The sequence below is a fragment of the Orcinus orca genome, chromosome 1 (assembly GCF_937001465.1).
Source record: "Orcinus orca chromosome 1, mOrcOrc1.1, whole genome shotgun sequence".
In the NCBI taxonomy this organism is placed as follows: domain Eukaryota; kingdom Metazoa; phylum Chordata; class Mammalia; order Artiodactyla; family Delphinidae; genus Orcinus; species Orcinus orca.
In genome coordinates, this window is record NC_064559.1 from 55653776 (window position 1) to 55671934 (window position 18159).

Below are 18159 nucleotides of genomic sequence, written 5' to 3' on the forward strand. Positions count from 1 at the left end.
ACAGATTGGAGGTTCCTACAACCCCTCCTTGGGTTTGATTAATTTGCTAGAGAAGCTCATATAACTCATGAGGAAACTCATTTTCTCACTGAATTACTGGTTTATCACAAAGGATATTAAAGGATACAAATCAACAGCCAGATGAAGAGATACATAGGTGAGGTCCTGAACAAAGGAGCTTCTGCTCCTGTGGAATTTGGGGCCCACGGCAGTGGCACATGGAAGCATTCTGGTTCCCCAACCTGGAAGCTCTCCAAACCCAGTCCCTCTGGGTTTTTATGGAGGCTTCATTACATAGGCATGATTGATGGACTGACCAGATGTCAGGGGTGGGACTGAAAGTTCCAACCCTCTAATCACCTGGTTGGGTCCCTTGGCAACCAGCTTTCTCCCTCGCTTTATTAGCATAACAAAAGACAACTTGATCACTCTCATCACTTAGAAAATTCCCAGGGTTTTAGGAGCTCTGCGCTAAGAAGGGAAAACCAAATATGTATTTATTAAAAAATCACCTTTTCCCCTTTCTCCTCTTCTCTCTCTCTCTCGCTCTCGCTCTCGCTCTGTCTCTCTGTCTCTCTGTCTCTCTGTCCCCAGATCAGATGTTTTCTATTTATTTGTGAATATGGTAGAGAATGGCCAGACCAGCCCTGGCTCTACATGGTCCAAAACCAGCTAACCAGAAAGCCAGAGTCTGTGGTTCCAGTTCCAAATCCTTGAAGAATATTAATATTAATGTTAATCAGCCCCAGCTAGAGGGGTGTAGTCCATAATAAATGCAAACATGGAAGCCAGGCCAGCTCTTTTTAGAAGGTAATGAGTAATTCAAAGGAGGGCACGTCAGCCATCCAGACACACCCTGAGGAGTTGAGAACACCATTTTCTATTCTACTCACTAAGCCCTTTCTATTTCCCTTCTACATTCTCTCACCTTGCCCCACCGCCACCATCATCTAATTCAATATGAACAGGACCCCAAGTGGGTGCTGGAACCAGGGTGGTAGGACCCCTAGGAAACCAACCAGCTTTTCCTAGGTAACACCATCCCACAATGGTGTTCCCTTCAGGTGCTCAGTGCCAGAGGCCAGGACTCACGAGGGACACATGCTGAATAACCTGGAGGGACTGTGTGTGACTGCAGTGCCCTCCTGGCTCAGGAATACGCAAGAACCGGTGGGGAAAAAGTAGCCCACAAGATGCTGTTCCAAAACAGAGATCCTTGTTTTTACAGAAGAGCAAGTTTCCCCAGAAGGCATATTTCATATCCACAAATACAAATGTCTGTTGGGTTTTTGACTGTCTTAGCAGCTGGTTGGCTGAGTTGTCGGTACAGCTGAGCAGGGACATCTTCTAGATACTCGTGATGCCCTCATTGGCAACCAAGTTGGAAGTCTCAGATGTTTAGATAGGGCTGCTAATTTCATAGGTCTTTCCTTGGGGCTCACGGAATGTGAGAGCTGGGCAGCTGGGCACACACGAGAAACACAGTTCTCTGTCGTCTGTCCCATAACCTCCTGACAGAACAGTGCTGGCCCTCTCAAGCCAGTAAGTGCCCTTCCCCTGCCTAAACTGGGAAGTGCCAATCCTAAAAACCACAGCCCCGTGACAGCAAGATTCAGGGGACCTAAGATCCAGTGTCTGTTCCCCCACTGAAAAACCATGTGTCCTCAGGAAAGAGATTTTATCTCACTGTGTCTCAATTTCCCCATCTGTAAAATGGGATAATACCTATTCTCTCTCTGACCGACCAGGCTAACGTAAGGAGGAAAGGAAAGGAAAGAGCTTCAGTCAGAGGCTCACTTCTCAAACTTTTTTTTTTTCTATTGCATCTTTCTCATTTAGTCATTGATGGGCCCACGCACATCCTGGTTCGAGATGTCTCCGACACTGTAGCCTTCGTGGAGTGGACCCCACCTCGAGCCAAAGTCGATTTCATTCTCTTGAAGTACGGCTTGGTGGGCGGGGAAGGCGGGAAGACCACCTTCCGACTGCAGCCTCCCCTGAGCCAGTACTCGGTACAGGCCCTGCGGCCCGGCTCCCAATACGAGGTGTGGGTCAGCGCAGTCCGTGGAACCAACGAGAGCGAGTCCACCACCACCCAGTTCATAACAGGTGAGGCTGTAGGTGGGGTGGGGCAGGGGCGGGGAGCAGAGCCTGAGGAGGGGAGAGGGTGCTGAGCCAGCTGGTATCCTCATGGCAAGAGGGGCATCCAGGGAGAGAGATGACGTGTGCTTGGGCATCCACGTATCACAGACACTGCAAGAAGGAAGCGAGAGGTTTCAGGGCATCCTGGTGAGGTCACATCTCAGGGCAGAGGAGCGCACAGCACCAGTGGATGGGAGAGCTGGGTTCCTGTCCTACCTCTGCTACCAGCCAGATCTGTGACTTGACAGAAGTCTCTTCCCCTCAGGTTTCAGGTTTCTCCTTTATAAAATGAAAAGTTTGTCCTGAAGTCACTTGACATCCCCGTCGCTAGCCCAAAGGGAAATTTTGTGAGGGTTCAGTACCCCTTCCTGGAGTCACTTTATTGCAATTTGCCGGAAATGGCTGTAATGACTGCATAAATCCACAGTGACTACACCAGCACAATGGCGCCCTCTGGAGTTGTGCAAAGCCGGGCCTGCGTGCCTGGAAGCAGGCCTTCCACCTGAGAGTCTGTGACTCATCCTGCCATTTGCGGGCACCGGCAAGAAGGCTAATGTAGACCCGGCTCCAATAGTCGGGAAAGGCCAGACCTCACGACCTGCTCCCTGGCTCTCTAGGAGCCCATCAGGCCAACCAGCTAGTGGACAGGTAGGTCAGGCACCATCCAAAGACAGGCTCCCTGGCACTCTCACTGGGTGATCGGGGGCTGTGATCCGACAGTGAGTCTCTGTCTAACCCAGATACCCAGTATCGGCCTCTCTGCCCTGTTAGGGGGGCAGCAGGGGGGTGGTCACATATCAAGGAATGTCTCCCACAACTCCCCAGTTGTTGCAGAGATCAAAGGAAACTGCCGGCTTCTGTAAGATCTAAGAACCAGCATCTCCTGATGGGGTAAAGTAGGAGAATCACTAATTCAGGCATCCTACATTGAGTGGTGGCCTAAGAGTCTGTTACGGGATGGGGTAAGCCAGCCAAGGGGCTGCAGGGAGGTTCAATAAACAGCACCATTACCCTCCACCTGTGTTTAAAATCAGCTGATAAATAAGGCAAAGAGTAAGACAGATGGAGGCCAAAATATCCCCTAGATTGGAGCATGTAGCTTAGTGTTGGATGGGCTTGCCAACGGATGAACCCTGTGGACCTGCGCAAGACCCCCATCTGGCGGAAGCTGTGGGGCTACGCAGGTTAGGGCTTACAGCACAGAGGAACAAGCAGAGGCCGATCCCCACGTGCAGACGGCTCCCATGAGAGAGGGTAGCAGGAGGGCCGTGCCCAGGCCTGCCACAAAACTCACCATGGAAGCAAGTCCGTCTTCCCCAGCAGAAGAAAGAGGGAGGCCGGGAATCTCATAATGGGTTTCCCTCCACCCCAAAGGAAACATTCCCTGTTACAAGGGAGCAAGCATGGACACTGACGAACCAGAGACGGCAGCTCGATTCTGAAAGAGGCCCTCTCAGGTTTGCTCTCCAGCCCCTGTGTTAGACTCCACCCCAGCCACGGTCGCTGGTCAGATGTTTTACTGAACACACGTTGGGATCCCCAGTGACTGTGCATATGTCTTTAAAATAAAGGGACTACATTCTGCCCATTTCTCTTGTCGTCTTTTCCCACACTGAACCAAAACTGCTCAGGGCCTCACACACAAGCTCCCTTCTTGGTGAATTCAAGGTCAGCCCTGCCCAACCCCCAGCCTTCGCACCCCCAGGACACGGTCTGCTCCGGTGCTGGGACCTCCTGAGGGCCATGAGTCCTGCATTCTTTTTTAATTTCAACACAGGTTTTGTGTGAAAAGCGGTTTCTTTGTGCTTTACTCAGATAAGGAGTTTGAAGAGGCAGAAAATGAGACGAGAGCTCTCCAGCAGCAGGACGGAAAGCATAATTCTTGATGTTTACGTCAACGAGATGGAAGCAGGACTGGCTGGTGGCCCAGGAAAATTCCAATCAAGACAATTACATTCTGCCTCCTAGAAGCTCCCCCGGAGTTTCCGTTCGTTGCGTGATTCTCTGTTTGCGGTTGCCTGGAGGATGGGCAGCTGCTAGGTGGCTACCTTCTGCAGGCAGCAGCAGCCCGTACCTCCAAGCTGCCCCCCTCTGCCCGAAGCGGATGAGGGGGCAACAGGGGTGGGGTGCGTTGCCGTGGACAGCTTTGCAGCCCAGCTCTCAAGGCCTGGGGTTGGCAGGTGCTGGTTGAATGAGGAGAAGGTGCCTGGACCCTCACGGCAGGGCCCTCAGTCATTTCAGAGCTCTGCTTAAACTCAAATTAGCCAAAGTGCTTTTCCAGGTGATGGCTTCAACACTAGGAGCACACTAATTGCACAGGCAATTAAAACGGGGATTTGCTTCCTGCGTGGTGAGCAGATCTGTCTGGGTCTTAGAGCCGCTCGGAAAAAGGAAAGCACCGATGGAAGCCCACTAAGGCCAATGGTTAGAGAGAAGGCCGCCCAGGGAAACCCGGAGGCCAGTCTCCCGAACCTCCCTGCCCTCCGTAGCTCTGGTTGCAGTTGACCTCATGGGGGCATTCCCGGGACTCTTTTGGTGGATCCTTTGGCAAACCGCAGGAGAGAAGCACGGAACAGATTCTCCCTCACAGCCCTTGGAAGGGAGCCAACACGTTGATCTCAGACTTCCAGTTTGTGAGACAATACATTTCTATCCTTGAAGCCACCCAGTGTGTGGCCCTTGGTGGTGGCAGCCCCAGGAAACGCAACAAAGGCCCAAGTCACAACAGCTGGAGCTCCCACCTGCTGGGCAGGGACTGTACTCTGGGATTCTCCAGGAAATGCCTCCACAAGTTCAACCTGGATGGCTCTTGTCAGCCAGCCAAGACCAGCTGCCCTCAGTCAAAGCTGTTCTTGTCCCTGTACCACCTGGCCCCAAGCATCCTCAAAGTCCCCAGCTGGAATATTTAACAAGACTTTTCCAAAGGCTTTGAGGGAGCAGACAAGACAGAGAACTGCCAGTACCCATTCAGCCACTTCACATGTGCTTAATGAACACCTAGTAGGTGCCAAGCACTGTCCTAGGCAGTGAGGATGCGGAATAAACAAGATAGATAAGATCCCAGTTCACAGGAGTTACATTCCAGGGGGCGAAACTAAATAAGGAAGAAGGAAAGAAACATATGGGATCATTTCAATCACGAGGATTATGCTAAAAAAATGAAATGGATGATACAGAGGGAGTAGTCAGAAAGGCCTCTCTGAGGAGCTAAAGTTTTAACCAAGACCTAAGTGACCTCAGTCATGTGAGGGTCTGGGGAAGAGCGTTCCAGGCAAACGTACCAACCAGTGCAAAAGCCCTGGGGTGAGAATAAGCTTGCTGTGATTCAGGAGTAGGAGAGAGGCAGTGCAGCTGGAGCACGGTGAGAAGGGTAGAATGTTCCAAGGTGCCACCTGAGAAGCAGGCAGGGCCAGGTCACGTAGAGCCCTGCCACAAGTAGGAGTTCGTAATAGGAAGCAGCGGAAAGTTTTCAGCAGAACTGCTTGATTTAATTTATGTTTTAGAGGTGAGAGTCTACAGCCGCAGCCTGTCCACAGGGCCCCCACTGGACACCTGGCTTTACCTTGCCCCTAGCTTGCTGGTGTGTTGCAGAGACCAACACAGCTCCCACTTGCCAGGGTGCCCTTCAGCTGCGCCTCCTAGAGGTCAGGCTTCAAGACCTAGGGGGAGCAAACCATTTCACTCCACCCCAGTCCTAAGACACCTGCCTTCTCCAGCCCTCATTCTCAGGATTGATCTCCTTGGGGATCATTGACATTGGAAATGTCCAGTCCCTTCAGAGGAAACACTGCCGCCTATCCACAGGGCACAGGTCCTAAGGCCAAAAAAGCAAAAAACAAACCCATAGTCTAACAAACATTTCCCAGGTCTGAGGTCTTTAGTTGTGAAGAGCAGTAGGTAAATACAAGACTCAACCTGAACCTTAAGTGAATCTCTTTTTGCTCCAGTTCCATTCAGGCCACACACCCCCCAAGCCCCACCCAGTCCTTTGCCAGCCTCTCCTCCCACGTGAGATTTAGGGATCTGCAGCCCAGAGCATTCCTCCTACATACCCCTCTACTCAAGCTCCTCTTTCCATCCAACTGCTCGAGAAATCCCACACACAGCACGTGGATAATGCACAGTTTCCAGCATGCTAAACCCACACTGAGTAAGGAAACGTTTCTCAGAAAAATAAGCTGCAGAGGCATAAATCTGCTAAAAGATTCACCCAATTTACATCACTAAACAGAACACTTCTCACTCTGCAGCAGCTGCACTCAGATTGATTCACAACAGTCCCATCTTCTGAAAGAACAATCGGTGGAGACTTGCCTGGCGTTTGCAAATTAAAACAGTCCACTTGAGGTTTTCCCAGAACAAATGGCTGGTCCACTCCAAAGTTAAATTCAAGTCTCAAAGTCAAGACCTATTTGGAACTTTTTAAGTGGCAGGTTGTCAAGACAGCACCTTCTTATCCTGTAAGTTGTTTATGTTGTTTCTGCCCAAATAAGCCTGAAGAGATGACCAGTCCTGGAAGAGAGAACCAGCCCCCCACAACTGCGGAAAAGACCCCAATGCCAATGGTCTTTTCATTGTTGTGGAATTCTTGGAACCCCAAGGAGCAAGCATTGGGGGTGCCAGATTGTTGGAACTCAGGGAGAGCTTTGGAGGCACCAGGAAGCCAGCCCAGGACTTGGGCACCTAATTTTGTACCAGGCACCATGCTACTCACTTCTACATGCATTGTCTAATTTGTACAACTCCCTGAAAAGGCAGTATTATTAGCCCATTTTACAGATGTGGCCATCAAGACCCAGTGAGATGAAGACTTGCCCACGGTCCCATTACAATAAGAGTTGGAGGTAGGGCTCAAACTGAGACCTGGCTCTAAAGCTGACTGATTTCCAATACATCACATCCCCTCTCTATATGCAAAACTTTCAGCAGTGTCTATGCAAGTAAATCCAGGGGAAAGCATCTTATACTTCAAAATCTTGCAGTCAATCCTCTGCTTTTTGCTCAGTGATCAAATTTGAAATTATTTCATCTTGATCACTTGGATGCCATCTCTGATTTCCACTTTCCAGGGTGTCTCTTGCTTAGTCTCAACCTTATGATACTAACTGGTTCATTCTTCAATTTCTAGAACACCACTAGAACTCCTGAATGGGAATGGGGGACGTGTGAAGTGTGTTGATATCTAACTCCTGAGTAAAACTCTCCAACCTGCCCACGTAATCTGTCATGGCCAACCTGGCAGACCAAAAGCTGAGGGGCAGCCCCTGGGTTCACTCAAACATGAGGCAGAGGGTCACCAACTCTCACCCCAAAGCCTGTTCAAGTTCAAGATGCATGACAAATGCACATTATCCTGTGTGATGTTGGTGATGTCTGGATTTTTTTAGAGATTGACGCCCCCAAGAACCTGCGGCTTGGTTCCCGCACAGCAACCAGCCTTGACCTTGAGTGGGACAACAGTGAAGCAGAGGTTCAGGAGTACAAGATTGTGTACAGCACCTTGGCAGGCGAGCAGTACCATGAGCTGTTGGTCCCCAAGAGCATCGGTCCAACCACCAGAGCCACGATCACAGGTAAGTAAGGTCCTGGGGGCATGGCAGTTCCTGAGTCCATACCCTCCCAGCTCTCTCCCCGGCCATCCAACCCCACATCCAACCATCGCCAAATCCCATTGACTTAATCCCTCAAGTACCTATTACATACGTCTGCTGTTCTCCATTGCACTGCCATCACCTGGTCTAAGCTACTACCATATCTTGTCTTCGCCACTGCGATAACCTCCCCACTTTCTCTCCCCTCTGCTCTCCTCTCCTCTTCACTCCATCAGTTATCTTTTCAAAATACATTTCCAGGGCTTCCCTGGTGGTGCAGTGGTTGAGAGTCCGCCTGCTAATGCAGGGGACACAGGTTCGTGCCCCAGTCCAGGAAGATCCCACATGCCGCGGAGCAGCTGGGCCCGTGAGCCATGGCCGCTGAGCCTGCGCGGCCGGAGCCTGTGCTCCGCAATGGGAGAAGCCACGACAGTGAGAGGCCCGCGTACCGCAAAAAAAAAAAAAAAAAAAATTACATTTCTGATTATGCCATCCCATTTTGCAGCCATTTCAGGGACTCCGACTGCTCTTGGGATAAACTCCAAACCCTTGCACGGCCTTGGTTTCCTTACCATCTTCTCCAGTCTCCTCTCCCTCCCGCATTCCCTGGTGCCCCCTGTGCTCCAGGCGCACAAGTCTACTTTTTTCAGTTCCTCAAACACCTTCTCCCTCCTGCCACAGTGCTTGGCACGTGCTGTTCCCTCTACCTGCCAGCCTCTCCCACCACCCTCTTTACCTCGTGACGTCTGCTTCCCTTCCAGCTCTCAGTTCACCTGTCACTTCTCTGGAGCCCTCCCTGGTCCCCAGGCGAGGTCAGGTCATCCTGTCTGGCAGCCTCATCTTACTGGTTACCACTCACAGCACTCCTCAAGTTATCATTGTACGCTTGTGGGTGTGATTATTGGATTGTCAGTCTCCATCTTAGACTAAACTCTGTGAAAGGGGGACCATATTTGGTTTCACTCATCATGACTCCCCAGCGTTCAGCACAGCATCTAGCACTTACAGGTCCTGGATAAGTGATGAACGAATGAATAAACGCATGCATGAATGATGAGAGAAACTGCACATGTTCACTATGACTGGGGCATAGGCTACAAGAGGCCAGTGATAAGGTAAGAGCCTGGTTATGCCTTATGTACCCTATAAAGAGTGTGAGTGGAGGGTTGTTGAAAGGTCTGAAATAAGATGATGCAATGACCAGATCTGGGCAGCTACAGTGTGGAGAACAGACAGGAGGAGGACAAGGCCAAAGGCAGGGAGAGGTCAGGAGGCTGCACGGAGTCAAAGAGAGAGATAATGGTGGTATGAACTAAGACGATGACCCAGGTCACCATGACGCCTGGCTGGGGAGCATTCCGGGTCCCATGAGGATGTGGCGTCCAACCAGTGCTCCTCCTGGGGCCTTAGACACACCCGCCAGGAAAACCTACCTGCTGGACTTTGCTGAAAGGTAGATGGCTGGAAATGTGGGGCACAGTTTTCAGATGGAGACTGTGCAAAGCAGCCATGGACCAGGGGCCACCAGTATGCTCGCAGAGACTTTCTTTATCCTGTGTCCTGGCTTCTTGCAAAAGCAAGAGATCCACACAGAAGAGTGCGTACAGTAAACAAGGGCAGTATAATCAAATCTGTTTTCCTCCTGAACTGAAATCCCAGACCACGTTGCCAAATGAGGCCAGTTAAAGTAAATATAATAAATGTTTTTTCCAAACAGACGCACTCCTCAAACACAGCAAGGAGATGGAAAGATATGCTGACCAAGCAGGTTAATGGGGGTGAATTAAACATAGCAGGAACAGACCATCTGGCACAGAGCCCTTACAGAGAGCTGGAGACATTCACAAAAATTAAGCTAAACAAAAAACCCTGCAGTGATACAGGAGGGAACTGGTTCTAGGCGCAGCCCATCCCTGCCCAGAGCTGCAGGCTGCTTTGGCAATTAGCAATTTTACAAAGATGATGGCTAGTTGTTTGGATGGAGGACACACTTTAAAATCATGAGATATAGAGAAGAACTCAGTCACATCCTACTAATAATCATCCTATTATTTCCCATTACCGGGGGCGGGGGGGTGGGGAAGAAGATTCTACATCCATTTGATCATCTCTGTTATTCCAGCCACCTTCACATAGTTTTAGCTTATTTAATCTTCACAACAACAACTCATGAGGGACAGGTGAACTAAAATATTGCCTGCCGTATCAGTAAACAAAGGATGTCACAGCCATCAGCCATCACATCATAGGCGCCCCAGTCAGCATCTCCATTTTACGGATGAGGAAATTGAGACTCAGGGATTTTGGAAACTTGCCCGAGTTCACAAAGCTAGCAAGGGGGCTGTGACTCAAAGGCAGTTCTGAATTCTAGTCAAAAGTCCCCATCCCTTTTCATGGCTGCTCCTACTAAAGAAGTAACATGAAAGGAACAGTCAAATATTGCAGACTTACAAGGAATGGAAAGGTTATTAGTGAGGAGTGAGCTCAGATAGGTTGATTTTTTTTATATTTGAATTGGGCTTATGAAATAAAATTATAAATATATATTACACATAATTATCCCAGGGAGCTCACTGCTGGGAAGATTTATAAAGGCAAATAGCCTTATGTGATTTAAAAAGGGATTATAGGAATGTAAGGAAATCAAGTATATCTGTACTTGCTGAGATGCAGATTACAAGGATTGCTTGCACTCTCGCTGTGGTAGCTGGGGAAAAAGAAGGAAGGACCTGGAAGGAAGGAAGGCAAAAAGAGCGAGAAGTTTGACCCCAGCTCTAAATAGTTGTGTTTTCTCCCTCATTCTCCAACTTGGATGCTAAAGAGGAGAGTTTTTTCAGCTTCCGAGACTTGTTTTTGTTTTGGGGGGTTTTGTTTGTTTGTTTGTTTGATTTTAGTTCCAAACAAGTTATTTGCTTGTATATATAAAACAAGACCCTGGACTCAGTGGGAAGGGCATTCCAGGCTCATTTGAAGCAATTCCTCCCTGGCCAAAAAGAGTATGAAGGACTAGAAACTTCAGCTGTCCCCACCCTCCTTATCCCCAGTCAAAAATAACTGCAACCTTAGCAAGAAGGTACCATCCTCTCTTGTCTCAGTTTTATTTGAATGCTCGGTCCTGTGGGACATGTTAAGAGCTGGGACTCTAGACTCTGTATCTAGGCCCAGTTACTCACTGTGGGATTTGGAGCCATTGACTCGACCTTTCTAAGCCTCTGTTTCATCATTGGTAAAAGGGGAATAATGCCACTTACCTCATAGTGTTTGATGGGGCTTTAATGAGACCATGTACTGAAGGAGTTTAAGACCATTCTTCTAACACAGCAAAGTACTCAATACGTGGATGATGGTGATGATGATGGTGGGGGGAAGGAGGGGCGGGAGAGGAGGAGAAATAAGGAGGCAGAGGAGAAGGTCTGTGAGCTAACGGATGCTTTGGGACGATCCCTTGTAATAAGTGTGGCACAGAGTGGAGACCCTGCTTCTCAAAGTGGGGTCCAGTGGCAAGGGCATCACCCCAGGAGATGTCAGAGCCCTCTCCCCCTAGATCTGTGGAATCAGAGCCTGCATTTTACAAGCCCCTCGGGGGATTTGTGTGCACATTAATGGTCAAGAAGCACTCACTTAGAGCATGGTTTCTGAAGTCACCCACTCAGGCTTGAGACCAGCTTCACTGATGTGCATCTTTGGGCAAATTTCTTCAATTTCTGTGCTTCCGTTTCCTGGTCTGAAGGACATCATGTCTACCTCATAGGTTGTTGGGAGGATTCAATGAACTCATATATATTTATATATCTGAGCACTGGTACATAGAAAGCCTTCAATAGCCATTTGACCTTTTATTGTTTTTAATTCCTACAAAACTCAGCCTGGATCTCTGGCAACCTGGCCTCTCCCAGGCAGAACTTCACAGACCGTTTATTCTCACAGCCAGCTGACTCCAAGTCCTTCAAGTCCTATGGAATCTGTACTGGATACTCCTTGCAGAAGCCCTTGTCTCTGCAGCCGCCACCTACCCCTTCGCTGTGGAATGCAAGCCCTTCCTGACTCTGGGGCTCAGAGTCACACGGCGGGCTCACCGCACCCCACTGCATCCTCCATCATGTACCTCCCCCTTTGCAACACAGAGACCAGGCTGGGGCACAGAATACCAAACATTTCTTTTCCATTATTCTCTCTAGGCAATGCCCAGCAAATTCCCTCTGGAGTGTGAATTTGTTTCTCAACAACAGACTCGGTGTCTGCAATGATTTTTTTCTCTGCTCTGGTGGCTTCTGCGTCCCTAATGATAAAGTCTTTTTTTAGGCTCAGGCTCTCAGCCTGAACCATGTCTGCTTGGCCTGTGAACCATATCTGGAGTCCCAAAGGGGTCCCCGAGTGTTATGTACCTTACAGGCTCACCAAGGTCCCTCTAGGTTAGAACCAGAAGCATGTACCAGGAACTGGCACCATCACTGTTTTCTGAGTAGCAGTGAAAAACCATAAACCATACAGAAAACTCCTAGTGGAGGGACAGAGGGAGGAAGGGAGGGAGGAGGAAAGGAAGGAAATTTTCATTCTTTGACTGGAATTTGATTCAAAAAACAAACAAAAAACCAAAACCCTGCCTGTGACCAATGCAAATTATAAACACTGCCCTGGTCTCTGTCGGAGGGGACTCCACTAACCTGTCATCAGAAAAGCCTGTGGCTTCGGTGTTTTGCGAACAGGGGAAAGGGGTTTGTCTTCAGTCATCTACGGTCTCTTGCCTGGTCCTCCCTCAGGAACAGAAGCCCACACTTGAGGACCCCTGTGGTCAGGAGAAGGGCAAAAGGAACTGGCCCGTATGGCCACGTGAGCACTGGGCCCTAACCCCGCTCCGGGGCCCAGTCATCACGTCCCTCACCCACTCGATGGGGCGCCCCCTACACACCTCTTGATGATGCTTCCCAACCAGCTGCCTCTCTGCACAGCGACTACCCGGATCTCCAGTCAACAAGGTGCTAATCAGAAAACTCATCACCAGGGCTTAGGAAGCCCAGAGGCTTGAAGATTCCTACAGACTTCATGGTGCAACAATGGATCGCAAGAAAACAAAGACCTGCAGCCAGCCACACACGACACCCCCCCACACACACTCACTCACACACACACACTTGCACAAGGCTGATGTGTGCAAGCATGCCCCCGTCAGGCCCTGTGAATTGCTGCCTTCCAGGCCTCTGGTTGCTGGGGACAGAAAACCAAGGCCTCTACCAAATCCCTCATTGTCTCCTTGGGGCTCAAATGGAGATCTCGTGGTGAGAAGGTGGGCTCCGCGAGGTGCTCGTCCACAGGAAGATTTTCCATGAAGAAATCCGAGACCCCCAGAGGAGTCCAGCTAGCAAATCAGCGCTGACCGAGGCACTTGACGTTCACTTCACCCTGTCTGCACTCCCTGACTTGCCAGGGCACAAGCTCCGGACCGAGTGCCAGACCTTCAATGCCCTGCAGGCTCCTCTAAGGAGGAGGAGTCAGGCAATGGGCCCGGGGCCTGGGCCAGATGGTGCTCATCCTGCTTTGGGCGAAGTCACAGTGACCCCAAGTGGTCACTTTGGTAAGGCACCCTCTGAGCACAGCGCCACCTTCCAGGGGCTGCAGAGACCCAAGCAGAAGAGAGGAGATAAGGGGCAGTGGCTTCCACGCCGTCCTCCTCCTCACAGCTGGCATGTAAGGGCATCTGTCCCCTAATTTGCATTAAAGGGTTTGCATTAGTGCAAGGGAACCAAGAGTAAAGCCAGGTGGGAATTTTTCCGTTTCTGCTTTGACTTCTTCAGCAGCGAATGCTTGTTTACAGCAAACACCCGGACATGGGATGTTCCTGTAGGACAGGGGGTGAAGACCCATGTTCCTCATTAATCCCACTGGCAACAAGAAAGTTGCATCTGAAAACAGTCCTTGGTGTTATGATTTTCTTTTTAAATATAAGTTTGTAGGACCAGTCCCTTCCTTAAAGTCAGCATAGAGTCTTCTCTTGATGCTCGAACATCATCCCCACCCAAAAAGTGGGGAGATGTCCTCCAAAGCCTGACTCATTCGGGGAACCCTGGAGAAGCACCTGCCATTCCCCGAGAATATCAGAATGAGGAGCCTGGGAGCTTACATCTCAGTACATTGAAAGGTAGATTGTTGCCTATCTGGTATGATTTTAGGGGTTCCCAGAAGATTCTCTGTCTCCAAATGTCTCCCCATCTATGAAACGTCCGGTACCCAAATTCCCTGCTGGAAATTTCCCTATGAGGGGCCCTACATTAGGTCCCTGGTTTTCATGAGTTATTTTACCAGATATACCTTTGCATATGTTATTCCCTCAGCCTGCCCTTTCCCCAACCAAATGTCCCCTGATCCTTCAAAATCCAGCTCAGATATTCTCTCATAGAAGTCTTCCCAACACCACCATTACCCCCGCCATGCTGCTTCTACGCATCATTGTTTTTTTCACTATACGACATACTGAATTAAAATATTAAAAAAATCAAATCCCTTGACCCAAAGACCTAAGAGTCTGCTGAGGAGACCAGCAAGAAAGCTAACAATAACAACATAATAGCATGATTGTGATAAAAACTAAGAGACTGACTGCAAGCTCCTTGGGGACAGGGTCATCAGTTTGCCCCTCCCTTTGAAGGCAGATGTCCTTCAAATGCACTGGAGCAGCGATCCCCAACCTTTTTGGCACCAGGGACCAGTTTCGTGGAAGGCAATGTTTCCAAGGACGATGGGTGGGGGGGATGGTGCAGGCGGTAATGTGAGCGATGGGGAGCGATGGGGAGCCACAGATGATGCCTCGCTGGCTCGCCCGCCGCTCACCTCCTGCTGTGCGGCCCGGTTCCTAACTGGCCGCAGACCAGTAGGGGTCTGCAGCCCAGGGGTTGGGGACCCCTGCACTAGAGACAACCAAATCCCCAACCCCAGTTTGGTAGACTTGAACTTCACAGATATTCTGGAGATGAGTCCAGGGATTCAGAGACGGAAAGGGTCCATCTTTCTGCATGGCCATCTGAACCTAATCAAGCCTGCAGACCCCAGGTGTATTGTTTATGTTTCTGCTGGCAAGACACAGCAATCTCAGTTTCCTGGGCCTCCTTCTCCCACTGTTTTCCTGCTAGCAGCAGGAAGCATGAAGAATAGGTTTCCTAACAGAGGGAAGTGAGTCATCCTGTCTTTATCACCCACCCACAGTCCTTGCAGTGCAGGTGAGAAGCTGCTAGTTCCTCTTGCTCTCTAGCTCTAATTAATCTCTTCCTGCTCACTATGTCCCATCCTACCGATCAGAAAATTCCACACCTCCGTCGTCCCTCAACCTTTCCTAATCTTGGCTAGCTTTCAAGGTTCAAGTCCCTTCTCTAGAAAGCCTTCTCTGGCTACTCCAGCCCATGCTGATCTCATCCCCACTCTGAAATGGTTTTCTTAGTTAGCAGCCCATGGTGCAGTGCAAAATCACCTTCAAATTCCAATGTGCTTACTCCACTCCCCTCTCCTAGCCTGTAAGACTCTTAGGGACAGGGACCATGCTATGATGTGTCAGAAAGAACAATGAACCTGGGTTCTAAACCCAGTTTTATTGTATATTATCTTTGTGACCTTGCTAAAGAAATGGACTTCTCTGATCCTCTGTTTACCCATGAGTAAGGCCCTCCTGGCAGAGCTGCAGGGGAAAACGAGGTAACAGGTATGAATCGCTAAGAAACTAAAGTTAATAATAGACCTCCTGGCCACCAGACACTTAAAATTCTCTTTTGATTTTTATCCCTCCTTTCTTCCCTCTCTTTTTTCTTCATTATTCTTCTAGATTACTGCATGCAGCTCATTGCTTGGCATATTATGGGTACTCAGTAAGTAATTAATTTCCTTCTTCAGTACAGATTTCTTTTTATCTCATTAAGGACGAGGGTGATTCCATTCAGCTCACCCTGGTATCCCCAGTATACAACCCTGTGCCTGGCACAAAGGACACCCTCAGTAATGTCTGTTGAGTGAATGAACAGTGTGCTTTGGGAATTCAAAGAAGAATGGATATGCAGTGAAAGAGTTGAGAAAAGCATCACCCTCTAAGCTGAACAAAGGAAGTTCTATAAGGGTTGCAGAGCGGTGGTTTCCTATGAGATGAATTTTCTGAGCTATTGTTAAGAAAGGGAACAGAGCCATTCATAGGCTACTACTTGCAGGAGCTGGATGGAAAGATAAAGTGAGCATTGGTAGAGAGCAAGGGGTCTTTAAAAAGCGAGAAATCCCTAGGAGTCCTCCAAGTGCTGATATATAAGTGTACTGGGTATGCCTCAGATACGCATTTTCTTTTCCAGCAGAGGTGTATTTTACCTGCTGGCAAAGAGCAACAATTCACGTGTAGCACAGGAAGAAAGCTGTTGAAAATCAAAGGAAGCGGCAGGCAGGAACCTATAGGCAAGTCTCACTTCCACATCACCTAGTCAGAAAGCCTGGGAAGAGAGTACTTTAAATTCTGCTCTGCCCTTTTCTGGGAGATGATTCCGTTGTAAATTATTGAACATTTCATTTAAGCTTCATAAATAAGAAACTCGGATGAAAACGTTACATGGTAGATCCGTTTGGCAACATGTAATTTCTGTTTTCCTCCCTCGATCTGTCACCCTTCATCTACGTTGGAGAATTTCTACTTTATCATAGGCAATTGAAGGTCTCAATCAGTTGTCTGAAAAAAGCAGTTTATGTCCCAAAGGTAATCTAATTTCTCCAACCAAGGATGTACCTGGGACTCGCTGAACATACTGACAGATAAAAATGTGTGCTTTGAATGGATCTGGGGTGTTGCAAACACCCAACTCATTCTAGTGATAGGTACTCGGCCCAGCCAGGGGCCAGCTCCTCACTGACACCGGGACTCCCTAAATCACTGGTCTCATCAGAGCCAACAGGCTAAGCTTCAGCAAACTGACAAGAGATGTGCCGAGGACCAACCTGTACCTTCCTGGGGCTCACCAAAAAACAACTCCAAATCCTGGAATAGTTCTCTGAGCAAGGTAATAATACTATGAGCTACGATCCCAGTGGGCCAGGCACCATTCTTCACACACATTGGTTCACTTAATCCTCACGATGACCCTCTGAGATAGACACTATTATTCTTCCCATTCTACAGAAACTGAAGCTCAAAGATGTGAAGTAATCAGTTACACGTGTAGAAAGCGGCAGAGCCTGAATGTTAATGTAAGTACGGCAGACCTCAAAGTCAAAGCTGACCTCCACCAGTATTGACACTTTAGAGAAAGAAAGAACTAAAAGGTTAGGAAATGAATGGAGCTGGTTTGAGAAGGGAAAAAGAGGGCTGATTCTAACACATTCTGTCCAGAGAGCCTGGTCAGTAAGGCCTGGAAGGTTCTGCCGTACTGGAGCACGAGGGATTCACCACACAGGCTGTACTGAAAGCCACAATGAGGAGGGAGTGCAGAACCCTCTGGTTTCCAGGCAGCATTCACCTTCCTTAATCCAAGTGGCTGTTAAGGAAAGGTTGCTCAATGCATTTCCTGGCAAAATCATTCCTATTACCTCAGGGCTCCTGGGGAAGTCACAGCTGCTCCGGGGAGGGGATGAAATGAAGGGAAGGATAAGGCATTCAGTCCTAAAAGCCCTGAACCCTGAGGCCAGAAGCCTGGGGATCATCTCCAGCTGCTCACAGACTTACTCTTCGCCATAGTTTCTTTTTATAAAGAAATAACTACTGATTTGAATAGTGTCCCCCCCCCACCTCCAACCCCCTCCCCCCAAAAATATCCATTTCCACCTGAAACCTGTGAATGCGACCTTATTCGGAAAGAGGATCTTTACAGATGAAATCAAGTTAAGATGAGGGTGGGCCCTAAATACAATGTGACCAGTGTCTTCAAAAGATTAGGAGAAGACACAGACACACAGGGAGAAGGCCATGTGTTATGGACTAAATGTTTGTGTCCCTCCCCGCAAATTCATATATTGTAATCCTCATTCCCAATGTGAAATGGGGGCCTATGGGAGGTGACTAGGTCATGAGGGTAGAGCCCTCATAAATGCGGCTAGTGACCTTATAAAAGAGACCTCAGAGAGTTTTCTTGCTCTTTCGCTGTATGAGAACACAGTGAGAAGATGGTCTGTGAACCAGGAAGCTGGGGCTCAACAGACATCAGATCTGCTGATGCTTTGATCTTGAACTTCTCAGCCTCCAGAACTGTGGGAAACAAATATGTATTGTTTAAGTTGCCTGGCCTCTAGCAGCCCAAACAGACTAAGACACCACGTACCAACAGAGGAGAGGCAGAGCCTGGAGTGACGCAGCTGTAAGTCAAGAAATACCAAGGATTGCCAGCAACTACAAGCAGCTAGGAAGAGGCAGGGGAAGATTCCCCCCATAGAGTATTTGGAAGGAGCACGGGCTTACCAACACCTTGATTTTGGCCCT

General features: G+C 49.0%; 1 protein-coding gene across 1 annotated transcript in view; it reads left to right on the forward strand.

Annotated features, from left to right (window-relative positions):
• TNR (tenascin R) overlaps positions 1-18159 on the forward strand; it is a 414120-nt gene that overhangs the window by 350982 nt on the left and 44979 nt on the right. Inside the window, exons 8-9 of the mRNA XM_049715362.1 lie at positions 1840-2109; positions 7530-7715. Of these exons, the coding sequence (XP_049571319.1) occupies positions 1840-2109; positions 7530-7715 (456 nt within the window). The remainder of the gene's footprint in view (positions 1-1839; positions 2110-7529; positions 7716-18159) is intronic.